This window comes from Myxine glutinosa, chromosome 6, assembly GCF_964187855.1.
Source record: "Myxine glutinosa chromosome 6, kmMyxGlut1.1, whole genome shotgun sequence".
Taxonomy (NCBI): Eukaryota; Metazoa; Chordata; class Myxini; order Myxiniformes; family Myxinidae; genus Myxine; species Myxine glutinosa.
Window position 1 is genome coordinate 146254430 of NC_136266.1, and position 27513 is coordinate 146281942.

Genomic DNA, 27513 nt, shown 5'->3' on the forward strand with positions numbered 1-27513 from the left:
AGCGAATTTCAAAACAATGTAATATTTTGTGGAAGTCAGGTGACCACAATCGTCAGATCATGTCGCCAATCAATCTCAATGGGCAAACAGAATGCTCCAAAAAAAAAATTCAAATTCAATTAATTTTTAAATTAATTATTTTTATTTTTATTTAAAATATTTTAAAATGTAAAGAATTATTTTTTTTTTCAAATTCAAATTCAAAAAGAATTAATTTTTTTTTCAAATTCAAATTCAAAAAGAATTAATTTTTTTTTTCAAATTCAAATTCACAAAAAAGGGTAGGTCTTAAAGGCTTTGAGTAGGGCTTTAGGAGGGATTTCAATGGAGGGGGGAGGTTTAAGGGCAATCTTTGAACACAACTGTGTGTCCACCAGTTAAAAGACCTAAAAGACTCTGAGGACCCAAAGATCCCAATGACCCAGAAGACCCTGAAGACCCAAAGGACCACAAACACCCAAAATACCCAAAGACCCAAAAATACCCTGTAAACAGTTAAAGACACAAAAAATCCATGAGGAACCAGAAGACTTCAAGGACCTAAACTACTGAAAAGACACCGAAGAACCATTGGACCCCAAAGACCCAAAATATCCTGACGACCAAAAAACACCAAGGATCCAAAAGACCCAAACAACCCTGAGGACCCAAATGACAAAGCGGACCCAAAAGATCCCACGGAATCAAAAGACCCCCAAGGATTCTGAAGATCCAAAATACCCCCAAAAGACCACAAAGACCCACAAGACTGAAAAGACTCAATGGACCCCAAACGTCCAGAATACCTCGAAGACCCAAAATACTCTGAAAACCCAAAAGACCCTGAAGACTGTTAGACCCAAAAGACCATGAAGATCCAAAATACCCCAAACACCCCAAAAAACCCCGAAGACCCGACAGACCCAAAAGGCTGAAAAAACCCTGAAACCCAACGGACCCCAAAGATCCAAAAGACCCCAAAAGACCCCGAGGATCCAAAAGACCCCGAGGATCCAAAAGACCCAGAGGATCCAAAAGACCCCGAAGACCCCAAAGACCCAAAAGATCCTGAAGACCCAATGGACTCCAAACACCCAAAATACCCCGAAGACCCAAAAGACCCCGAAGACTGTTAAAGACCCAAAAGACCATGAAGACCTAAAATACCCCAAAGACCCAAAATACCCCAAAGCCCCTTAAAAACCCTGAACATCCAAAATACTGAAAATACCCTGAGGACCCATTGGACCCCAAAGACCCAAAAGACCCAGAAGACCCAAAAGACCCTGAAGACCCAAAAAACTCTGAGGATCCAAAAGACCCTGAGGATTCAAAAGACCCAAACAACTGCAAGGACCCACCAACCCAGAGGACCCAAAATACCCCATAGATCCAATAGACTGAAAAGACCCTGGAGACCCAAAATACCCCAAAGACTCAAAAAGACCCAAAAGATCCAAAATTCCCAAAAGACCGAAAATAACATGAAGACCCAATGGGCCCCAAACACCCAAAAGACCCCAAAGACCCCAAATATCCCAAAGATCATTGAAGACCCAAAATACCATAAAGACGAAAGACCCAAAAGACCCTTAAAGACCAAAATACCGAAAAGACCCAAATGATCCCAGTTACTGAAAGGATCGAAAAGACCCAGAAGACCAAAAAGATCACAAACACCCAAAATAACCCATGACACAAAATATCCCAAAGACGTCGAAGACCCCAAAAAAAACCCGAAGACCCTTAAAGACCCAAAATACCCCAAAGGCTCAAACAATCCAAAATACTGAAAAGACCCCAAAGCCCCATAAAAACCCTGAGGACCCCAAAGACCCTCAAATACCCCAAATATCCAGATCGAGGATCCAAAATACTCAAATGACTCAAAAGACCTAGTGGACCCAAAAGACTCAAATGACCCAAAAGACGCCGATGAACCAGAAGACCCAAAAGACACAAAAGACGCTGAAGACCCAAAAGACCCCAAGGACCCAAATTACCCAATGGACACAAAAGACCCCAAGGACTCCAAAGACCCCCAAAAAAGACTAATTATACCTCTTACATTGGAAATGTAGACGGTAGCTTGCAAACTGAGCCTCAGGTTCGGTGTACAGAAGCGGTACAATAAATGAAACACATTTATTGGGAGGTGGAAATTTGCTGCAGGTGTACAGAAATATTTTTCACAGGGAGGTGAAATTTTCTACACGTGATATGCATTGCACGCAGAGTAAAACGAGTGTTAATTTACGTCTCCATGATGTCTAATAAATAAAGACGATATAAGCACACCTGATACTAGGCCGAGGCTTCAGACTTCGGCATGCTCACGTGGCTGTACCATCAAAAACTGTTCCAACCGTTCATTTTTGACGGGCTTTAGGCCTACACTAGTTAACACAAATTTTCTGCTTGAAACAGAACACCTTTTTGTGAATATGTAAAATTGGGCTGGAGGCTTCGATTTTATTCTTATTGTACGTATTCCATTTTACTTTTTGAAAACTATAGAAAATGGAATTTGACGCAAATGCATCGGTGGATATGCCGCCGCCACCATTAGATGTCAATCCACTGTTACATTTGATCTGAATTGAAGGTCAGACCGAAAAAAAAATTAAGGTCACATTAGAGAGAGAAAAGGAGACACACTGTAAGTAGAAGAGAGACAACCTTCGTTGTTTCTCACTCGAGCTACAGTCTGCGAAATTATTCTCAAAGAACACATGACCTTTAACCTTTGATGTGTTGAACCTAAACATTGAATCCGTTTATCTGTATATTGCAGTCTATATTTGTGCCAAGTTTGGTTGAAATCCATTTAGTGTTTTTTTTTGTTTGTTTTTTTTTTGTTTTTTTGTATACTGAATCGAGGCTCGTGAAAGAGCTAACATTTACTTCACAAACAAATCAACCAGACAAACAAAATATATAAAAAGAGGGAGCGGAAAACAAGATGGGGAGAGAAGGGGAAGCACACAAACACAACATTTGAGAGCAGGGAGATGTGTGGAAGGGAGAGGGCTTGGGGGGAGGAGGCGTGGGAAGGGGGGGGGGGGGGAGGGAGAAGTATAAAACACAAGGACACCAAGGACTTCCAGGACAGAAGTTGGTATTTCAAAAAAGTGGAATTGGGGTGAAATTAGCGGGGGTAGAAAAGATCAAGGTTTTGGATGGGGGAAGATAAGAGATGGTGGTGAACAGCTGTTTTAAAGACCTGGAGGGTGGAGTGGGATTGAAGAGAGTGAGGGAGTTTGTTCCAGAGGTGGGAGAAAAGAGGAATGAAGGAGTGAAGGTGAGCAGAGAGTCTTGATTTTGGCAGTTTGACCATAAGAGGGTTGCAGGCAGATCTTGTGCGACCTGTAGGAATATTTGCGGGACAGAGCTCAGAGAGAGCTGGGGGGGGGGGGGCAAGGCCAGAGAGGAGTCGGTAGAAGACGGAAAGACCACCAACCTGCCTGCGGTGAGTGAGTGAGAGGCCCTTGGAGTTAGCTTCATCGTGGGAGATTCCAATGATCCTGAATGCTTTGGTTTCAACAGCGTGAAGACGAGCTAGGTGTGAGGCAGGAGCACCAGCCCAGAGGGGAGAGCAGTATTCCATTGAGCTGCGGATGAAAGCCTTGTATGTGGTGAGGAGCTCAGGTGTGCCAAAGAAGGACTTCGCACGACGGAGGATGCCCAGTCGGCGACTGGCTTTGGAGGCCAGATTTGAAATGTGGTTTTCCCAGGAAAGATCATGGCAGATAGTGAGACCCAAAAGCTTGAGCGACAGAACTTCTTGGAGAGGATTATTCAGAAAGTGGATGGGAGGGTTGTCCAGTCGGTCTTTTCGGAGAGACATCGTAAGAGTGTGAGATTTGTCAGGATTGAAAGACATGTTCCACTTGTTTGCCCAGTCTGTGATTTTGTCCAGGTCTGCAGAGAGTGAGAAGGCTGCAGACTGCCGATCTGAGAGATGAAGAATGGAGCGACAGAGAGTAGAGTCATCAGCAAAGAGATAGAGGATTTTCAAGAGAGTCAGAGAGATCATTGATGAAGACCAGAAAAAGCACAGGGCCCAGAACACTGCCTTGTGGAACTCCAGCCTGAACAGGAAGAGGAGATGAGAGAAACCCATTCAGGGCCACACGTTGACTACGACTAGAGAGGAAGTCCGCCAGCCATGCGTGGAGATTTCCATAGATACCAAAAGAGGAGAGTTTGATGAGCAGAGCGGGGTGCCAGACCGTATCGAAGGCACGTGATATGTCAAGGGAGACTGCTCTAATTTCCTGTTTGGCGTTGAGGACCTCCATCCATTGTTGAGAAAGCAGAAGCAGCATGTCCAGAGTAGAGTGTCCAGGTCTGAAACCAAATTGATGATCAGAGATCAAGCCATTGGAGAAGAGGAAAGATTTCATATCTGAAGCAATGATGGATTCCATGACTTTGCTGATAATTGGGAGAAGGCTGATTGGTCTGTAGTTGCTGGTATCTGTTTTTGCACCTTTTTTGTGCAAAGTGGTGATGTTGGCAGATTTCCAAGCAAATGGAAGATGACCTTGAGCAAAAGAGAGGGTGAAGAGAACAGAGAGAGGGAGTGAAAGAGCGGAAGAACAGGATTTTAGGACCCGTGGGCTGATGCCGTCAGGTCCAGTTACAGAATCCGAGTCGAGGGTTGACAGAAACTTTTCCACCTTGTCAGGAGGAAAGGACACAGAGTCCAGGAGCAGCTGGGTACGACTGGGTACGGTGGGTACAGAGAGGGATGGGTTTGGGACACAAGATTTAGAGGCAAACACAGAGTTGAGGCATTCAGCTTTTTCACGTGCGGAGTCAGCCGTGTGGCCATTTGAGGTGAGGGAGGGGATGGAGGGGGGGAACAAACACCAGAAACAGATTTGACCAGACGCCACCAGGATTTGGAAGAGGGAGACAGATAAGAGAGTTCGGTCCTGAGAACGGAGAGATATTGTTTCCTGGCTCTCCTGAGGGTGGACACACACTTGTTTTGGGCTTTGTGAAAGGAAATGAGATTTCCTTCCGTTGGATTTGCTTTCCAGGAGACGAAAGCAAGTTGTTTCTGGGCAATAGCCTCACCACAAACAAGTTGTCGTGATACCAACATATTTTTCTATTTTTCCTCAGGGTTGTTTGGGTCTTTTGGATCCTCAGGGTCTTTTGGATCCTTGGAGTCTTTTGGGTCTTCAGAGCCCTTGGGGTCTTCTGGGTCCTCGGGGTCTTTTAGCTCTTTTTGTGATCTTTTGGGTCTTTCTTTGGGATATTTTGGGTCTTTCTTTGGGATCTTTTGGATCCCCAGGGTCTTTTCAGTCTTTTGGATCTTTGGGGTATTTTGGGTCCTCTGGGTCGGTGGGTCTTTGGGGTTGTTTGTGTGTTTTGGATCCTCGGAATCTTTTGGGGCTTCAGGGTCTTTTGGGTCTTTGTGGTCCATTGATCTTCGACCTTTGACCTTTTGAACACCAAATCGAATCAGTTCATCTTTGCATTAGAATCTATACTTGTGCCACATTTGCTTGAGATCCCCTCATTGATTATTAAGTTATTGTGGTAACCAAAGCAGCCAAAACGGGTGGATACATGTATATACAGACGAACTGACGCATGGACAAATGCACGGACAACCAGAAAACAGAGTGCCTTCAGCCTTCAGCAAGACAAGCATTTTTCATTAAAACAACTACATTAAATTGGAAACTTGATTCTGCTGTTTTGAGGTTAAAGAAGATAATACATGTTTAGCAATGAAATAGATAATGCAGATTAATAATTACCCACATATCTTGCATCTGCGTAAAGATATAATTGTATGAGATGCTTTTTCTCGAGTTTCCTTTGTATTGCAGCACATTATTGCAGTGTATATTCAAATAATTCAGGGGAAGCCACAATTTCTTTGAAAATATAATCAAAATTAGGGCTTTCAAAAAATATAAGATAAAAACACAGCAGAATATGAGACCAATACATGGACAGTGGAGTACATAAGATACAGGGATACACTCGGCTCAGTGACATTGTGGTGTGGGCATCTATTCCGAGTCTGCTTGGCTGCGGTTCAATTCGGTATATCTGTCTCAACTTCCATTATCCAGTTCTTCTATGTCCTTGACATCTGTATGTAAAAAAATAATTAAAAAGCCTTTAAAAAGACCATGATTTTGGCCAAATTTTCGGATAAATTGGTGCTTCTCCTAAATTAATGGAATATAATAACAATAATTTTTTTTTTTAATCCGATGCTTCTGCTGCCACCAATACCAGTGCTCGAGTAATTCCTGGTGAGGAAGACCCCTCCACTGCAAACATCCCCAGTCTTTGGACGACTGCCCCATCGACTGGCCACCAATTTCCACTTCCCCCAACCCACTCTGTCCCAAAACGTTTTAGTCTTTTCTTATCTTCCTTTTCTGAAAACATTTTTTTTACTCAATCTCTGGGGGAATCCAGTCGGTTTGGCCGGCTTCGGCGGAGCTGTGGGCTTCCAGTGAGGAGTGGAAGACTCCATCCCTCTTTTCTTCTCTACATTATAAATTAAATGTGGCCCCTGGTCATGTTCTGCTGATATCTATCTATACGCACCAAAGTCCTTCCTACCAAAATAGTATCTTTACCAAAAAGCTATTTGCTTCCTCAGATATGACCAAAACTGAACACACTATTATAGATGAGGCCTCACTAAATTCACCCAAAAATTTAAAGATTTTTATTCCTATTCCATGTTAGCACTACCTGTTTTTATTTACAATTTATCCTCTACGAATACAACCTGAAACCCTGTTGGCTTTACCTGTAGCTGGGTGGAATTGTCCAGTCTGTTTACTCCCTGCAGCTCCTACCATGACCAAATCCTTCCCGCATGCCACATGCACCAAGACATTTGGATCAAGTAATCTCTATTTTCATTATTCTTACCCATCCCCAGCACCTTACATTCCTTTACGTTAAACTACAGCTGCCAATACTTTGTCTAATCGATAAAAGTATCTCGACTTTTCTGAATCTGTTTACCTGCTTCTGCCTTTTTTTTTTTTTTTTTAACCTTACCCGAGGTTTTGTGCCATGTGCAAATTATAAACCCACCACTTAACTACAATGTCAAAATATTTGATGTAAACACCAACAATCATCGGTGCATGTCTCAGAAGGACGAGTTATAGCAGTTATAAATAAATAAAGGAAATTCAATTACCCTTAAGATTGGGATTTCATGCTTAAAAATTGTGATTTATAGGATAGAATCCAATTTGTAGCAGTTACTGTGATAAGCTTCCTACCTCCGTGGTTTTATTCAAGTTAACTAAATCGGATGAAAACTTTACAGTACGGTACTTTTTGACGACCCCAACAAACTCAATCCCAAACAGCAACAGCATTAATTTAATCAACGTGTCGTTTTTGGCTCATGAAATTCAGTTCTAATGAAGTAACATTTTTCTCATGAAACATGACATATGAGATGAAAAATTCCTTTTAACTCCAACCCCACTCCTCCAAAGCCAAAATATATTACAAAACGCCTTTATTCATGGCTAAAGTATCCCTGGTGCCGAGTCATATCAGATCTACTTCCTGGAGGAAGCAGCAAAACAGATCTCGGTCCAGCTTCTGTGTTCCCATGAAATGTATCCGTGTTCAACAGGCTGCAGACTTAGCTTCAGGGATTTAAAAAATGGATTTACTTTGGCAGGAGGGGCAGGTGGCTGCTTTCTCATCGCTATAATGGGTCAGGTCACAGCTAAGTATAGGAAGCTTAGGGATTGTAACGACTGGCAGGTGTGGAGGTGGGTAACAGTAGGGGTTGTCATTATGAGCTAGCGCATTGGAGACATGGGGCAGGAAAGTGCCGTTTCATCCAGGAAGACAACTACCCCCTACAGATGGTAACGGAGGTATTTCCGTAAAGCTATAGGTGCATGTGCAATGTGGATTTGCCATCAGGAAAGGCTCACTAGAGATGGAATCATAGCCCTCCCGACATAATGTATCCTCCTCCTTTACTGTCTACATAGGAAACAACTATTTAAAACCTAGAACAGCACTGGGTAGAGAGCGCACACCTCCACCAGGCTGAACAGTTTATGTTTTGTATCCGCTGATAGGCCGGATCTGGATTCGGACCTGAACCTAAATCTAATCAGCGTGTTCTGGTCACCTAACCAACTCGTCCACCAAGTTTAGTCATAACTCGTCCATAACGTTTTTAAATCTCATGTTATTTATCGCTTTTCTCCCGATCTCTCAATGGTGAAGAATCACTTAAAAATTAAATAATTCTCGTATCCAAATCCATACTTAGATCTTCACCAAAATTGAATCAATTCGGTCTTGTCACACACCCAACCTCTCCACCAAGTTTCGTCCAAATCCGTCAATGACTTTTTGAGATATCTTGTTCACAAACAAACAAACAAACATGACAGACAGGGGTGAAAACATAACCTGCATCCACCTTTGGTGGCGGAGGTAAATACATGTAATATGGGTATAGCATGTTTAAATCCTGTTATTGTCCCCAAAATTATACATTCATAAAACTTCATCATGTCTTTTTTAACATCTTTTTTGTTACTTTTTTTACCACCTAAAACTAGTCATAGGCATCCACAGTCATCCTTGAAAATGTGGAACGTCTTCCGAGGCCCGCACTTTGTTTTTTTATTCTGCCCTCACTTTTTCACCTTTATTCGCTTTTAAATTAGTTTTCTCCACAACTGATTGAGCGATTCACAAAAAAGTTTCAACATAGGAGTCCTCACCCTCTAATGCTCCTTCTTTGTCACAACTGTCATCATCATCTATACAAGCGGTCCCACAGAACCTCGGTCCCACCTATCCTCGTCACCTTTACAGGCGGTCCCACCAAACCTCGGTCCCATCTGTCCTCGACATCTCCACGGGCGATCCCACTGAACCTCGGTCCCACCTGTCCTCGACATCTCCACGGGCCGTCCCACTGAACCTCGGTCACACCTGTCATCGTCATCAATACAAGTGGTCCCACCAAAGCTCGGTCCCACCTGTCGTCGTCATCTATACAAGCTGTCCCACTGAACCTCGATCCCACCTGTCCTCGACATCTCCACAGGCGGTCCCACTGAAGCTCGGTCACACCTGTCCTCGACATCTCCACAGGCGATCCCACGGAAGCTCGGTCACACCTGTCCTCGTCATCTCCACACGTGGGCCCTAAAACCGAACGGAGCCTTCCTTAGTCCCAAAGCACTCATCTCCACCCCAGCAAGGAACCACGACTCGTGGACCAAGCCATCTCCTCATCCATGCTCCGTTTCCTCCTCCAGCTCCAGAGTGGCGAAGATGTCGATCCGAACAAATTGATAGATAGACCATAGAATAATTATTTTACATGAACTACAAGGACATGATGACAAATGTTAAATTTACATGGTGCAGGATTTGAAATTAGAACGTGGGATTATAATTCGCAAATATGGGAAACTCCAGCAAAAAGGATTTAAAGTAAAGTTTTGACAGATGCAGAATTGACCACCATTAATGGAGTCCTGATTTGTAGAGTTTTTTTGAGATATTGCAAAAAAAAAAAAAAAAAAAAAAAACATTTTGAAATAAGAGCTTTATATGCGAGCAAAGGGGAATCCGACGGAGAACATCATTAGTGATCTCGACCGTGTTTGGATATCATTAGAAAGCTGCACACCAGATGTAGGAAAATAATAAGCACCAAAGTTTCAAATTGCAGTTACATCGATGTAACGGACAAGATGAAACCTTCTTGTACAATGTTACAACCGTTTCTGGAACTTGCATCCAGTGTCGAACGCAGTTGACATCCCTGGCTAATGGTTCTCCATGCTCTGAGACATTCGACATCAAATTCAATCCACGGTGAGTGAGTTCATTTGAGTTTACAATGATCATGCCAATACACTGACATATGGAGTAGTTTATACGAAACTGGAAGTTCCTCGTCTCACAATAAATGAGTTTGGACAACGTGGAATGAGTAACAATGAGTAACAACGCATTTAACCTTCCGATGAAAAACGTAACTGAAACCACCAACGTTACCAATAAATAAATAAATAATTTCCCCCTTACACTAATATCCCATCTAACTCGTGCATCATCAATGTGCTCAAATGGCACAGCTCCTTCCCATCTATATATATGTATAAACGCGAGTTGTCTGTGTGTGTCCGCGTTTTATTCAGAGATGGCTGAACGGATCTTCATCAAACTTTCAAAGGTTCATCAGTGAGTGCCTGGGAGTGTTTTAGGGGGGAAAAAAATAATTGTTTTTTTGGAGTTAAAAAAAATAATTGCTCGATAGTGCCTAAGCCTTTTAAAATTAATGACAGTTATAATTATACAAGTACACATTCGCATAAATAAATACAAAACAATCACCAGACATTTGAATACAAATAAATCAAACAATTCCGGAAGTGTACGAATTTGGTAGTACAGCTTCTTCTTCTTCCTGATCGGCATCACACTTAACTCAGAAACGTGAGCCACATTCACACAGAAAGGTGGTCCTCTCCCCTTCCTCTCCTGCCTCCCCCCTCCCCTACCCTTCCCCCCCAACCCATCCCCTCCCCTTCCCCCCCAACCCGTCCCCACCCTTCCCCCTCTTTCCCCCTCCCCTCACCCTCCCCACCCCCTCCACTCCCCCCACCCCCCCCCCGTCATCGGTCACGTGATTTGGCACCCATATTGGATTGAACATAAATCTGCGTCATGAATAAACCGCACAAACACAGCAGCTAATAAACACCACACAAACATGTCCTGGCAAAGGTCTGCAATCTCTGATTGCTCTTTCTTGTTTCAAATGTTTGTTTTTTCTGTCTTAAGCACCGTCTCTCATTGGCTTTTTGAAAACACAAATCGCATGTACAACATCGACACCTTCTTATATTCTGGTAAAGGTTTCGAAACTTTGGAACAAAACCAGCACGTGGTACACCAAAAACCTTGGTCTTGAACTGCACTTGCATATATTTCAGAACAACCACTTTAGTGGCATTTACAAGGCCCTCGATTTACATTTTCTCCTTCACAAAGAGCCATTTCCATCACAGGGCTATTACAAATTCTTCACACCCATCCATACTCACAATGGACGATTGGGGATGTGACCGTACTCTTACCATCGTCCTCACTATCCCCCCACAGCCACCAGTCAATCCTCTGTGCAAATAAATCTGAGAGGCTGTTCCCATCTGGAATCAAGCAACACGTTCAGGTACATCTAACCCTAACATAGACCCCACAGATCAAGAATGAAAGATGCTGTGCGTGTTTCCAGGCTAACCAGAGTGTGGACCTCAGTGGAGTGTGTCATCGCATTCCTGCATCCAAGTGTGAGCTGCTCTCATGAGACAGGGCACGGCTCACTTCACGCCTCTTGCCTTTGAAGGCGAGGGTGTTGGAGCGAGTCGCTAATTTGACTTCAACTGACCATTTTTAATGGTGACTTCAACATTTGCATTTAAAGAACATTTTCAGACTATTTGTTGCTGTGACTGAAAGAGTTTCTAATGAAACATGCAGCATGGTCTTGCATTTGAAGATTAGCTTTCATATAAAAGATTTTGTTTGTGATCATTGGATTTTTGTGTACAATTATAATCATGAATGAATGCGTTTTTTTTTTTTTTTTTTTTTTGGGGATACTGAATCGAGGCTCGTGAAAGAGCTGACAACCGCGAGGGAAAGACAGCACAGGGGGACCGCGAGGGAAAGACAGCACAGGGGGACCGCGAGGGAAAGACAGCACAGGGGGACCACGAGGGAAAGACAGCACAGGGGGACCACGAGGGAAAGACAGCACAGGGGGACCGCGAGGGAAGGACAGCACAGGGGGACCGCGAGGGAAAGACAGCACAGGGCGACCATGAGGGAAAGACAGCACAGGGCGACCATGAGGGAAAGACAGCACAGGGCGACCACGAGGGAAAGACAGCACAGGGGGACCGCGAGGGAAGGACAGCACAGGGGGACCGCGAGGGAAAGACAGCACAGGGGGACCGCGAGGGAAAGACAGCACAGGGGGACCGTGAGGGAAAGACAGCACAGGGGGACCGCGATGGAAAGACAGCACAGGGGGACCGCGAGGGAAAGACAGCACAGGGGGACCGCGAGGGAAAGACAGCACAGGGGGACCACGAGGGAAAGACAGCACAGGGGGATCGCGAGGGAAAGACAGCACAGGGGGACCACGATGGAAAGACAGCACAGGGGGACCGCGAGGGAAAGACAGCACAGGGGGACCACGAGGGAAAGACAGCACAGGGGGACCACGAGGGAAAGACAGCACAGGGGGACCACGAAGGAAAGACAGCACAGGGGGACCGTGAGGGAAAGACAGCACAGGGGGACCGCGAGGGAAAGACAGCACAGGGGGACCGCGAGGGAAAGACAGCACAGGGGGACTGCGAGGGAAAGACAGCACAGGGGGACCACGAGGGAAAGACAGCACAGGGGGACCGCGAGGGAAAGACAGCACAGGGGGACCGCGAGGGAAAGACAGCACAGGGGGACCGCGAGGGAAAGACAGCACAGGGGGACCGCGAGGGAAAGACAGTACAGGGGGACCACGAGGGAAAGACAGCACAGGGGGACCGCGAGGGAAAGACAGCACAGGGGGACCACGAGGGAAATACAGCACAGGGGGACCATGAGGGAAAGACAGCACAGGGGGACCGCAAGGGAAAGACAGCACAGGGGTCCGCGAGGGAAAGACAGTACAGGGGGACCATGAGGGAAAGACAGCACAGGGGGACCGCGAGGGAAAGACAGCACAGGGGGACCACGAGGGAAAGACAGCACAGTGGGACCGCAAGGGAAAGACAGCACAGGGGGACCGCGAGGGAAAGACAGCACAGGGGGACCGCGAGGGAAAGACAGTACAGGGGGACCGCGAGGGAAAGACAGCACAGGGGGACCATGAGGGAAAGACAGCACAGGGGGACCATGAGGGAAAGACAGCACAGGGGGACTGTGAGGGAAAGACAGCACAGGGGGACTGTGAGGGAAAGACAGCACAGGGGGACTGCGAGGGAAAGACAGCACAGGGGGACCACGAGGGAAAGACAGTACAGGGGGACCGCCAAATGGTGAAACAAATTCAAATGGTGAAAATAATAGAAATAGAAGTCTTCAATTTGTTTTTACTCTTGTTCAAAAACATAACTCAGATGTTAAGTGTATGGATTGCTAAGTGCATGACAATATTTTATCCCCCCAAAAAAATGGTGAATGATTCAAACAAGAAAAACGTCATGCAGAGCACGATGCTTGCAAAATGCCCACACCCCCCTCTCCCCCTGAAAAAAGTTTACATGCATACATCATCAAATTGTCCATTGCATTAAGATTAAAATTGACGATCTTAATCAAAGCTCGGGTCAATTGGATTAAAATTGATTTTTTTTTTTTGGATGAAAATTGATGATTTTAGAAATTTGACCTTGAGTTGACCTTTTGACCTCAAAAATAGTTGGTTTTCCATTTCAGTGATGCACTATGTAATTGATGTTTAATTTACAAGTCAATCAGATGAATTTTCAGATGAAAATTTATGATTTTAGAAGTTTGACCTTGAGTTGACCTTTGACCTTTTGACATTAAAATAGTGGTTTCCCATTTCAGTGATGCACTATGTAATTGATGTTTAATTTACAAGTCAATCAGATGAATTTTCAGATGAAAATTTATGATTTTAGAAGTTTGACCATGAGTTGACCTTTGACCTTTAGACATTAAAATAGTTGGTTTCCCAATTCAGTGATGCACTATCTAATTGCTGTTTAATTTCCAAGTTCATAGGATGAAAATTGATGATTTTTCAGATGGAAATTGATGATTTTAGAAGTTTGACCTTCAGTTGACCTTTGACCTTTTGACATTAAAATAGTTGGTTTCCCAATTCAGTGATGCACTATGTAATTGCTGTTTAATTTCCAAGTTCATGGGATGAAAATTGATGATTTTTCAGATGGAAATTGATGATTTTAGAAGTTTGACCTTGAGTTTACCAATGTCCTTTTGACATTAAAATAGTTGTTTCGCAATTCAGTGAGGCACTATGCAAATGCTTTTTAATTTTTCAAGTCAATCAGATGAAAATTGACGATTTTAGAAGTTTGACCTTGAGTTGACCTTTAACGTCAAAATCAATAGGCTTCTCAGTTATGACTACCGCTACAATTTGGTAAAGTTTCATGACGATCGGTTAATTGTTGTGACCTGTAGGCGAGTGACAAACAGACAAACAGAACTAGAACGGCACTCAGCAGAGAGCATACTTCCACCAGGTGAACAGTTTACGTTTTGTATGCCAGAGTAGGCCAGAAAATCACAATACAGAATCACATTTAATAAACATTATCCGTCCACAACTTTTTGAGATGTCCTGCTATGTATCGTTTTTGGCCCTATCTCCCAATGGTGAAGAATAACTTTAAAATTTTTAGTAGCCGGATCAGAATCCAGATCTTAACCAAAATCTAATCATTTCGTCTTTGTCACATACGCTACCTCTCTGCCAAATTTCGTCTGAATCCGTCCACAACTTTTTGAGATATCTTGTTCACAATCAAACATACAGACAGACAGGGGTGAAAACAGCCTCCATCCACCTTTGGTGGCGGAGGTAATAATGCACAAGACTAACCAATATACTTGAAAAATCTTCGATTTTGCAGGTAATAATAGAACTAGAACGGCACTCTTCGACGTCACGATGTCGACTGATATGCCTCCTCCCACATTATTACATCATTATAATACTTGTACCAAGTTTGATTTAAATCCATTCAGCTGTTCTCAAGGTATCACATTTCTACCTGGCATGACCTCTGACCTTTGACCTATTGGCCCCAAAATTTAATCAGTTCATCAGTTCAAGATATCTCAATACATACCTGTACCAAGTTTTAATTTAAATCCCTTCAGGTGTTCACAAGTCATCACATTTCTACCTGACATGACCTGTGACCTTTGATCTCTTGATCCCCAAATTTAATCAGTTCATGTTTATATCATTATACATACCTTCACCAAGTTTTAATTTAAATCCCTTCAGCTGTTCACAAGTTATCACATTTTTATCTGACATGACATCTGATCTTTGGCCTTTGACCTTGGGACCCCAAAATCTAATCAATTAATATTTACATCATTGTACATATCTGTACCAAGTTTGAATTAGATGACGTCAGCCGTTCTCAAGTTATAGATCTATTATAGACTTTGACTTTGACCTTTGACCCCAAAGTCTAATCAGTTAATCTTTACATCATTATACATACCTGTATCAAGTTTGAATGAGATCATTTTAGCCATTCTCAAGTTATAGACCTATTACAGACTTTTACTTTGACCTTTGACTTTTGACCCCAAAATCGAATCAGTTCATCTTTACCTCATTATGCATACATGCACCAAGTTTGACTGAGATCCCTTCAGCCGTTATCAAGTTATCGCGGTAACAAAAACCTATCACGGACAGAGGAACGAACGGACGAACAACCTGAAAACATAATGCCTCCGGTGACTTCGTCGGCGGAGCCATAAAAAGGAATGAATCATTTAATGAGCAGTTGCACTTCCTATTTCAAGTTTTATTCCAAACTCACTTTGTCCGCAGCCTTCCTCTCCTTCCAGTTGTATCCATCCTGGACAGCACTTGTACACCATACGGTGTTCCACCTCATAGACTTGTCTGAACGATGTGTAGTAGATGACCCTAAGCAAACACAAACCATGCATCAAGTGGCCAAAAATTCCATGCTGAACTTTCCACAAACTATTCCTTTCAAACTTTATTGCAATCATTTGATGAAATGCCAATGAATTGCTGAATACGAAAGCACAAAATGATGGATAGATTTTGCAATGTTAAATCTGATAACGTTATCAATATCAAGAAGAAAGCCATAAACACGTATCTCGGGGTACCTGCGTTCATAGCCCAAACACCAACGATGTCCAATACAGCCTTGTTTCCACACCTTGCTCAAGCGAGTAAATGCCTTGGTGCAAGGCTGCCTGCGAGCGACTACGGCCAAGGATGGATCAGCACAGACATTGGGCCTGGAACACACACACACACACACACACACACACACACACACACACACACACACACACACACACACACACACACACACACACACACGTACGTTAAAATTTCCTGAATTACATTTCCTTTTTAACAAATCACCACAATACAATTCAGCAATTGTAATAACTAGCGTGGATCAGCACGTTATGCGCACCTTACCACATGTCGCTTCAGAGGCATAGGCATCTTTGACCATGTCTGGTTTATCCGGGATTGAGGGAAGGGGGGAATGGTGAGCGTAGGTTAGTGGTGGTGATGGTGGATCATGGATTGTGGGGTAATGGAGGAGGGGGTAGGGTGGATCGTGCTGGGGGGGATGGTGGGGGAGGTCAGCCAAATACATTTTGTGCTCTGATTGAATATATACTGTAAATCAGAATTCAGAACCCAACACGTATAAATAAAATGGAACTGAGCACAAATTTATATTTATTTTAAACTAGCCGAATGCACCCGGCGTTGCCCGGGTTATTTTTGAATGAATTTACTACTATAATTCAGCTTTTACTCGTGGCCGGAGAAGATTGACTACTATAATTCAGCTCAGCTTTCTAATTGCGAAATGGGCCCAGCATGGCCGAGGCGGCCTCGACCGGCCTCGCCACCTAGCCTATAACCTTCCCGGGGCCCGTCCCGACATTTTTGGGTTTTTTTGAATGAATTTAAAACTATAATTCAGCTTTTACCCGTGGCGGTAGAAGATTGACTACTATAATTCAGCTCAGCTTTTAATTGCGAAATGGGCCCAGCACGGCCGAGGCGGCCTCGACCGGCCTCGCCACCTAGCCTATAACCTTCCCGGGGCCCGTCCCGACATTTTTGGGTTTTTTTGAATGAATTTAAAACTATAATTCAACTTTTACCCGTGGCGGTAGAAGATTGACTACTATAATTCAGCTCAGCTTTTAATTGCGAAATGGGCCCAGCCCGGCCGAGGCGGCCTCGACTGGCCTTGCCACCTAACTTATAACCTTCCCGGGGCCCATCCCGACATTTTTAGTTCTTTTAAAATAAATTTACTACTACAATTCAGCTTTTTATCATGGCCGTAGAAGATTGACTACTATAATTCAGCTCAGCTTTTAATTGCAAAATGGGCCCAGCCCGGCCAAAGCAGCCTCGACTGGCTTCACCACCTAGCCTATAACCTTCCCGGGGCCCGTCCCGACATTTTTTGTGTCAGAGGTTTCCTCCTATCTTTCACCGTTCAGGAGATTAGCGCGTGCAGACAAACAAACAACAAACAAACAAACAAAAACTTTCTTATATATATATATATATATATATATATATAGAAGAAGATAACCATATAATTTGCTCCATTATATTAAAAAGGCACCATTGAAACTTGAATACGTCTATTAATTACGTACTATTGAAAGCTGAGTACATCTATTTACATAGGTACCATTGAAACCTGAGTTTGTTTATTAATTACATACGATTGAAACATGAGTACATCTATTAATTACATGCTACTGAAACATGAGTACATAATATATTAATAACATACTACTTTTTTTTTCTTTTTTTTTTCTTTTTTTTTGTATACAAGATCGAGGCTCGTGAAAGAGCTAACATTTATCACACAAAAAGACAAACCGACACACAAAACACAAAAAACAAGGGGAGCGGCAGACAAGATGGGGAGAGAGGGGGAAGGACACAAAAGAGAGGGGGAAGAGGGGGAAGGACACAAACACAACATTTGAGAACAGGGACATCGGGAGGACTTGGGGGGAGGTGGGAGAGGAATAAAACATATGAACACTGCAAGGACTCTGGGGTGAATTACCGGGGGTAGAAAAGATCAAGGTTTTCGATGGGGGAAGATAAGAGATGGTGGTGAACAGCTGTTTTAAAGACCTGGAGGGAGGAGTGGGATTGAAGGGAGTGGGGGAGTTTGTTCCAGAGGCGGGAGAAAAGGGGAATGAAAGAGTGAAGGTGAGCAGAGAGCCTAGACTTTGGCAGTTTAACCATAAGAGGGTTGCAGGCAGATCTTGTGCGACCTGAAGGAATATTGGGGGGACAGAGCACAGAGAGAGCTGGGGGAGCAAGGCCGGAGAGGAGTCGGTAGAAGACAGAAAGACCACCAACCTGCCTGCGGTGAGTGAGTGAAAGGCCCTCGGTGTTGACTACATCGCAGGAGATTCCAGACAGACTACATCGCAGATAATTACAGACTACTTAAAACTTTAGTACATCTATTAACTACATGCTACTGAAACATGAGTACGTCTATTAATTACATGCTACTGAAACATTATTACATCTATTAATTACATGCTACTGAAACATGAGTACGTCTATCAACTACATGCTACTGAAACATGAGTACGTCTATTAACTACATGCTACTGAAACATGAGCACATCTATTAACTACATGCTACTGACACATGAGTACATCTATTAATTACATGCTACTGAAACATGAGTACGTCTATTAATTACATGCTATTGAAACCTTACTACGTCTATCAATTACATACCATTGAAACATGAGTACATCTATTAATTACATACCATTGAAACATGAGTACATCAATTTATTACATACCATTGAAACCTGAGTACGTGTATTAATTAAATACTACTGAAACATGAGTACAGTAGTCTATTAATTACAGACTAGTGAAACATGAATACAGTACGTTTATTAATTACATACTATTGAAACATGAATACAGTTGTCTATTAATTACATACTAGTGAAACATGAATACAGTACGTCTATTAATTACATACTAGTGAAAATTGATTACAGTAGTCTATTAATTGCATTCCATCGGAAGATGAATACCGTATGTCTATTAATTACATACCATTGAAACCTGAGTACGTCTATTAATTACATACTATTGAAACCTGAGTACGTCTATTAATTACACCAGCGTGCATCAGCTCCATTATTTATTTGTAATTTATTTGTAATCTAAAAAGGTCCAAGTGGTCTAAAGCTCAAAATAGTCAAGTGTCCAAGCTGGTCTAATGGGTCTAATGCGTGTTATGGGTCTTTGGGCTCTTAAGGGTCTTTGTGATCTTTAATGGTCTTCAGCGTCTTTGTGTCTTTTGGGTCTATTGAATCTTTGAAGTATTTTGGGTCCTCGAAATATTTTGGGTCTTTTGCGTCTTCATGGTCTTTAAGGGTCTTTTAGGTATTTTTCCATCTTCAGGGTATTTCGGGTATTTTGGGTCGTTGAGGTCTTTTGGGTCTTCAGGATGTTTGGGTCTTCGGGGACTTTTGGGCCTTTAATGGTCTTCAGGATCTTTTTGGTGTTCAAGGTGTTTTGGGTCTTTGGGGTATTTGGGATCTTCTGGGTCGTTTGAGTATTTAAGGGTCTTTGGGGTCTCTTCAGGTCTTCATGGTCTTTCAGGGTCTTGGTGGTGTTAAGGGTCTTGGGGGACTTAAAAGGTCAACTGGATGACAACCTTTTTAGCCCAGGACCCAATAAAAAACCCAGGCATCCAGTCACGACCCAACGAACCCCACCCCACCCCCGCCCCCCACAAACCGTCACGGAAATATCGATTGCTTGTGACGTTAATATATTGGTAAGGGTTCGGTTCATCATCTTTGTACAGCAACACAATTCGTAATTGAACAATAAAGCAAAGTGACGACAATCATACCAAACAATGTCCTTATTTTGTTGTTATTTTGTACGGATCTCTACGACCATGAGGAGAGAGAGAGCGAGAGACCACGCCCCCTTGAGAATGAGCAGCGACTCCGATCACACACACCGCCCACTTGATAATATTGTCAGCCAATCAGGCGTAAACTCCCTGCCTTGTTAGCAGCTTCGGAAGAGATGAATCCGGATGAAGATTTAATGAAGAAGATGAAGAAGATGATGAAGTTGAAGATGAAGATGAATCTCACAACATTCATTGGCGGCGTATCTTTTGTGAAATAGAATAAAACTTCAATTATTAAAGTCACACGCCAAGATAAGGCGTTTGAACTTTATTTTAATCTTCATCGTGAATGGATGATGAACTTAAAATGTAACATGAACGGATAAACAAAACAAGAATAACTTTTACATGAATTCCATCGTGACGGAATCACCATGTGCACTCTAATTTTGAACATATAAGGTAATTATCTTGAATGCTAAGAAGAGCAGAGAGAATTCAATTATATGTATTGAACCAGAACTGTCACATGGCTACAGACGAGTACTACTCTCAGTGAGGTAGACCAGGTAATGTGACGGAATCACACGTGGGTGACGATTTTCATGGAATTCATCTTTACTGAAAAAACCCGACATGCATCTGAACTTATATCCAGGTTCAATGTTCCGTTATCATGAACAACATTAAATAAACAACTTTCACTGATTAAACCCGAAAGTGAAACGTACAAGCCTAATTCAAATGTTCCGTTAGCAACATTGTCGATGTGGATTATCCACATCAGTGCGATGGTTGACTTTGCATATTGGCTACGAGATCATCGATTCGGCTTTGAAGCGGCGACAATGCGATTCTCAGGTTGGCGCACAGGGCCACGGTCTCCAGTTTGTTTCGATACTTGGACTTCAGATATGTCACCGTTGAGAAACCTGCCTCACACATCCACGTCGTCTCAGGTCGGCGCACAGGGCCACCGTCTCCAGTTTGTTTCGATACTTGGACTTCAGATACGTCACCATTGAGAAACCTGCCTCACACATCCACGTCGTCGTGAATGGCATCAGGAACTTTACCGCGAGATGTGCAATCTCTGGGTACTCATGAGACACTGTCAGCCAAAACTTTACTAAAGTGTCGTTCCTGAACAGTGTCTCAAGTGTACCGTCGGACACGATGTCGATCAAGTCCTCTTTCAATCTGTGGGACAAGTTGCAGCACTGCTGAACGTCGACTGAATAAGGGTCTCGGATCCACTTCTTCTCCACGCGTGGATCAACAGGAAAGTATTCGTCAAATCGTTTGCGCAGGTTCGCCAGATGTTCGACGATGACGTCCTTAATGTCCACACGTTCCTCAACAATCTTGCTGAGCAGATCATCCAGGTTTTCGAACATGTCAAATTCATCATTGGTCTGTACTCTTCTCTTCCATAGATCCAGCTTTGACTTGAACGCACGGGCCCTGGTTATCTTCAACGAAAATCTTCACCAAACACCGGAACCAATGAGATTCGAGCATTTGAAAAAATATTTCAAAAAAGCTTATTACGCGTTTCGGGGGCTGAGAACGGCGTCAAATATTCTAAAATTGACGAAGAATGATTTTTTAGAAATCTCGCGGCCATAGGGGATAGTTTTTCACGGCCAGAAATATCTGAAGTTGAGACGGAATTCACCGAATTAATCAAGAAGTACATTTTAGACTTAATTAATTAATTAATTAGACTTAATTATTAATTATTATTAGACTATTTAATAATTAGACTAATTAGACTAATTAATTATTAATTAGACTTAATTATTAGACTTAACTATAAATTATTAATTAAGAATTTTTAGATTTTAAAAATTAGAAGACAACACACATACTGTGAAAACGTATGTTAAGCCCAGTTAAAATTTCTTAAAATAGGCCTTAAGCTAGCACATCGTATAGTTACTTCCTTAAGCTTCTTGTGACATTTATTGCATGTAGGTATTGGGGAGGACTGTCTGCTCTTCTCTTTTACCAAGTCTTACCAGGTGCGGTACCTACTACACCTACCTACTACCAACTACCTAACCTACTGATGCCATAGTGATGGGTAAAATAGTGGCAAGAGGCTTTGGCTTCACCGGCTCATTGCGGCTTTGCAGTCGGGTCATATTAGTATGCTATTATCATAGGTGTTGTTATTACTTTTGTAATGAGAAGTGGCTTTGGAAAAATGCCACGAAAAACTCCTTGGAAGAACTCCATGGAAGAAAAAGGAAGGGTCGTGTTATTAACCCCTGTGGGGTATATAGACTACACTACAGTATATCTACGATCATGTGCATTCATCGATGTGATAAGCATAGAATGATGTATGGATTCTTCCAAATTTATTTCAGTTTAGTGTTAAACAGCATTCGTGACTTTGAAAAGAAAACCAAAAACATTTATTTTCCTTTCTCCAGTGTGTGCTGTTGTCTCATCCTGTACTTCTGTCCAGGTGTGCTGTTCGCCCCGCCCCCATTATCTCCTTGCCATCCACCTTTTGCCCTGTTCACGTGACTCGTGGTTCGCCCCGTCTCGGCCCTCCCCCCGTTGGTATTTTGTGCATATAAGATTATTCACGGTTCTGTTTAAATATTATTTAAGTATGTTGAAACTTTCCCCTTCAGTGTTTTATTCAGTGGTATATTACAACACGCTGTTTTTCTTCCTATTTAAAAGGCTTTTTTCAATTTCCTCTCGAACTCATTCCACTTCAAAAAAAATAAATTCAATCTCTTATAGGTCTCCCTCACTACATGTTCTAAATTCACATTCAATTCATTCCATCCCTCCTCCATCGTTCTTAATCGGATTGCTAACTTGAAAATCACGATAAACCCAACTTGTTATCAATGTTCGTCTTTCATTAATCATCCACTTTCTAAACTCCCCTCTTTCCCCTACCCTCCAAATCCCCCCCCCCCCTTGCCCCTACACTCCTAAACTCCCCCCTTGCCCATCCACTCCTAAACACCTCCCTTGCCCCTCCACTCCTAAACTCCCCCCCTTGCCCTTCCCCTCCTAAACTCCCCCCTTTCCCCTCCCCTCCAAATCCCCCCCTTCCCCCTACACTCCTAAACTCCCCCCTTGCCCCTCCACTCCTAAACTCCACCCTTGCCCCTCCCCTCCTAAACTCCCCCCTCACTCCTCCCCTTCAAACCCCCCCCCCAACCCCTCCCATTTAAATCTCCCCCCATACCATTCCTCTCCAATTCTCCCTCCTCCCCACTCCTCCTCAAAACTGCCTCCTCCCAACTTCGTCTCCCTTCTATCTCATACCTCCACCTCCCCCAACCTTCTACTTTCCTCTGCCGCTCCTCAAACAACCACTCACTCTGCCTCATCCCTTCACCATCAAACCTTTCGTTCTCCTCATCCTTCCCTTTCTTGTAACTCTTCTGTAATCTCTGACACACTATCAACTGCTCTCCCTACCTCCCCCTCTCATCCTTCATCTTACCCTACCCCTCCCCTCCCCTGTCCTGTACCCGATGCTCCCCCTCTCTCTTCATTAACGGTATGGACCTCAAACATCCGGGGCCTTTGCTCAAACCTGACTGATCTCTCCATACAGGTTGCTTCTGACAATCCAGACTTGATCTGCTTAACAGAAACTTTCCTCTGAAGGAGCTGCGCTCCAACGCGAGTCGAAAGAATTGACGCGACCAAAGACGGAATTCGTCCGAGTTGCTTTATTGAAACGAAACAGCTCAGGTATTCTGAAAAACCCGTTTTTCGGGCAACAATATATATACACATTTATGTCGGGAAGTTTGCCCGGCAAAAGCTATACCGGGCATGCCCGGGTATCAAGGGCGAGCCTTGGAAAGGCGAGTCTGGACCTGCCCGGGCGTGTTTGGCTGCGGCCTTGCAAGTCGAGGCTGGGCGTGCCCGGGCACTCTGGGCGAGCACTGGAAAGGCGATAGCGGGCATGCCCGGACGCTCTGGGCGAGCCCTGGAAAGGCGATAGCGGGCATGCCCGGACGCTCTGGGCGAGCCCTGGAAAGGCGATAGCGGGCATGCCCGGACGCTCTGGGCGAGCCCTGGAAAGGCGATAGCGGGCATGCCCGGACGCTCTGGGTGAGCCCTGGAAAGGCGAGAGCGGGCATGCCCGGGAAAGACGAGACCGGGCGTGCCCGGGAGGTTCGGGCGTGCCCGGGAACAGTGAGTCCGGGCATGCCCGGGAGAGGCGCGTCTGGCCGTGTTCTGGCCGGTGCAAGGCGATTATGTACATCCAGCGGTAACCGCTACACACGCCCCTCCAGAATCGACCTGCACCGGCAGGGTCAATTTAAGGGGGGTCCAGATGACCCGGCCGAAGCGACCCCTGGAGGGTCGTGGGGAGGGGTCTGACGTGGTGGTGGGTGGTCGAGCGGTGGGGAACTGTGGACGGGGGGCGGCCTCGCCGCGGAGGAAGGGCCAACCGTGGTGGTCGGTCGACGTCCATGTGCGCCGGTTTGAGGCGGTCCACAGAAATCCGGTCCGGCCGGCCGCCGAAGTCGACGATGAAAGACTTGTCGCCCCGTCGCAGGACCCGGAAGGGCCCGTCGTACGGCGACCGGAGTGGCCCCCGGTGCGCGTCGTATTTGTCAGCAGCCGGCGGGTGCTGGAGGAGGCTCAAGGTGCGGGCCGCGGTGGTGGAACCGAGCGCCGCCACAACCTGGTGGAAGCGGGTGTCGTCCGCGGTGATGCCTCGCAGGGCGAACTGGGAGTCCGCCTGGGCGAACCAAACAGTCGCGTGAGTCTCCCAGAAGGTAGGCAGTTTAAGCGTCACTGCCGTATCCATGTCGGTAGGTCACCAATGAAGGAGCTGCGCTCCAACGCGAGTCGAAAGAATTGACGCGACCAAAGACGGAATTCGTCCGAGTTGCTTTATTGAAACAAAACAGCTCAGGTATTCTGAAAAACCCGTTTTTCGGGCAACAATATATATACACATTTATGTCGGGAAGTTTGCCCGGCAAAAGCTATACCGGGCATGCCCGGGTATCAAGGGCGAGCCTTGGAAAGGCGAGTCTGGACCTGCCCGGGCGTGTTTGGCTGCGGCCTGGCAAGTCGAGGCTGGGCGTGCCCGGGCGCTCTGGGCGAGCACTGGAAAGACGATAGCGGGCATGCCCGGACACTCTGGGCGAGCCCTGGAAAGGCGATAGCGGGCATGCCCGGACGCTCTGGTCGTGTCCTGGAAAGGCGATAGCGGGCATGCCCGGACGCTCTGGGCGAGCCCGGGAAAGACGAGACCGGGCGTGCCCGGGAGGTTCGGGCGTGCCCGGGAACAGTGAGTCCGGGCGTGCCCGGGAGAGGCGCGTCTGGCCGTGTTCTGGCCGGTGCAAGGCGATTATGTACATCCAGCGGTAACCGCTACACCTCCTTCAATATGTCTCTGATTCCTTAATATCTCTTCCTGGTTACTCCCTCCTCCGGTGTGATAGACCTGAGCCTCGTCCTGGTGGTGGGGTGGCTATCTTTATCAAAAACTCTCTTCGTCACTCTCCTTGCACTGCCCTCTCTCCACTTCACCCCCAGGAGTACCTCTGGCTACGGCTGCCTCTCCGCTCCCACCTTTTGTTCATATGTGTTCTGTACCGTCCTCCAAACAGTGATGACTCCATTTACATTTCACTGTCTGACAACATGGACCAACTTCTATCCACTCATACCAACTCTCTCTTCCTCATATGTGGCGACTTCAACTGTCATCATTCCAGCTGGTTGGGTGTGGGTTCATCTCTCACCAGCCATGGCACCTCAGCAAAGGACTTCTGCGACTCACTGGGATGGACACAATCTGTCAATTTCCCGACTCGGATCTCAGTCAATGGTGTATCTTCTCTTCTAGACTTGGTTATGACAAACTTCCCTACTAATGTCTGCTGCACTTCTTCTGCTCCAATCGGTTCTTCTGATCATGTGCTTGTTAAAGTGGACATCTCTCTGGCCATTCTCAGAGAGCCTCCTCAGCGTCGACGAGTCTGGCATTTCACTCAGCCCGACTGGCATGGTCTTCAAGCAGCCATCAATCATCTGGACTGGTCTCCCATCTCCACTGCCTCTGACATCAATTCTTCCTGGGAATTCTTCCAAAGCAAACTGCTCTCTCTCATGCACAGATTTATCACATCTCGTCTTCAGTTGTCTTACCCTTCCTCCCATCCATGGTACACTGAATCTTGTGGTGAGGCAGTTGCCCTGAAACAACTTGCCTTTGCCTTTTGGAAGGCTAATCCAACTGAAGGCAATCTCAGTTCCTTCCGCCAAGCTCGGAACAAGTGTGTGTCTACCCTCAGGATTGCCAGGAAGCACTATCTCTCCACACTCAAGAACGAACTCTCAAACCTGTCTCCTTCCTCCAAATCCTGGTGGCGTCTGGTCAAATCCGTTTCTGGTGTTTGTTCCCCCTCCATCCCTTCCCTTACCTCAAATGGCTACACAGTTGACACCACACGTGACAAAGCCGAATGCCTCAACTCTGTGTTTGCCTCAAAATCTTGTGTCCCAAAACCATCTCTCTCTGTTCCCACCTTACCCAGTCGAACCCAACTGCTCCTGGACTCTGTGTCCTTCTCTCCTGACAAGGTGGAGGAGTTTTTGTCAAACCTCGACTCTGATTCTGCAACTGGACCAGACGGCATCAGCCCACGGGTCCGAAAATCCTGCTCTGCCGCTCTATCTCACCCTCTCTCTGTTCTTTTCACCCTCTATTTTGCTCAAGGTCATCTGCCAGCATTCTGGAAATCAGCAAACATTACCGCTTTACACAAGAAGGTGCAAAAACAGATCCTTGCAACTACAGACCAATCAGCCTGCTCCCAATTATCAGCAAACTCATGGAATCCATCATTGCTTCAGATATCAAATCCTTCCTCTTCTCCAATGGCTTGATCTCTGATCATCAATTTTGGATTCAGACTGGGTCATTCCACTCTGGACATGCTGCTTCTGCTGTCTCAACAATGGATGGAGGTCCTCAATGCCAAACAGGAAATCAGAGCTGTCTCCCTTGACATATCACGTGCCTTCGATACGGTCTGGCACCCAGCTCTGCTCACCAAACTCTCCTCCTATGGTATCCATGGAAATCTCCATACATGGCTTGCGGACCTCCTCTCTGGTCATAGTCAACGTGTGGCCCTGAATGGATTTCTCTCATCTCCCTTTCCTGTTCAGGCTGGAGTTCCCCAAGGCAGTGTTCTGGGCCCTGTGCTTTTTCTGGTCTTTATCAATGATCTCTCCGACTCTCTGGAAAATCCTCTCTATCTCTTTGCTGATGACTCCACTCTGTGCAGCTCCATTTCTCTTCCCTCAGATCGGCAGTCTGCAGCCTCCACACTCTCTGAAGACCTGGACAAAATCACAGACTGGTCAAACAATTGGAACATGTCTTTCAATCCTGACAAATCTCACACTCTTACTATGTCTCTCCGAAAAGATCGACTGGACAACCTTCCCATCTACTTTCTCAACAATCCTCTCCAAGAAGTTCTGTCGCTCAAGCTTTTGGGTCTCACTATCTGCCATGATCTTTCTTGGGAAAACCACATTTCCAAGCTGGCCTCCAAAGCCAGTAACGGACTGGGCATCCTCCGTCGTGCGAAGTCCTTCCTAGGCACACCTGAGCTCCACACCACATACAAGGCTTTCATCCGCAGCTCAATGGAATACTGTTCTCCCCTATGGGCCGGTGCTCCTACCTCACACCTAGCTCGGCTTCACGCTGTTCAAACCAAAGCTTTCAGAATCATTGGAATCTCCCGTGAT

At 45.0% G+C, this 27513-nt stretch overlaps 1 protein-coding gene across 1 annotated transcript in view; it reads right to left on the reverse strand.

The window, feature by feature from the left end:
• The window catches only part of MEGF6 (multiple EGF like domains 6), a 520079-nt gene that overhangs the window by 489834 nt on the left and 2732 nt on the right, over positions 1–27513 (reverse strand). Inside the window, exons 2-3 of the mRNA XM_078781084.1 lie at positions 15931–16065; positions 15609–15718 (exon numbers count right to left, since the gene is read on the reverse strand). Of these exons, the coding sequence (XP_078637210.1) occupies positions 15609–15718; positions 15931–16065 (245 nt within the window). The remainder of the gene's footprint in view (positions 1–15608; positions 15719–15930; positions 16066–27513) is intronic.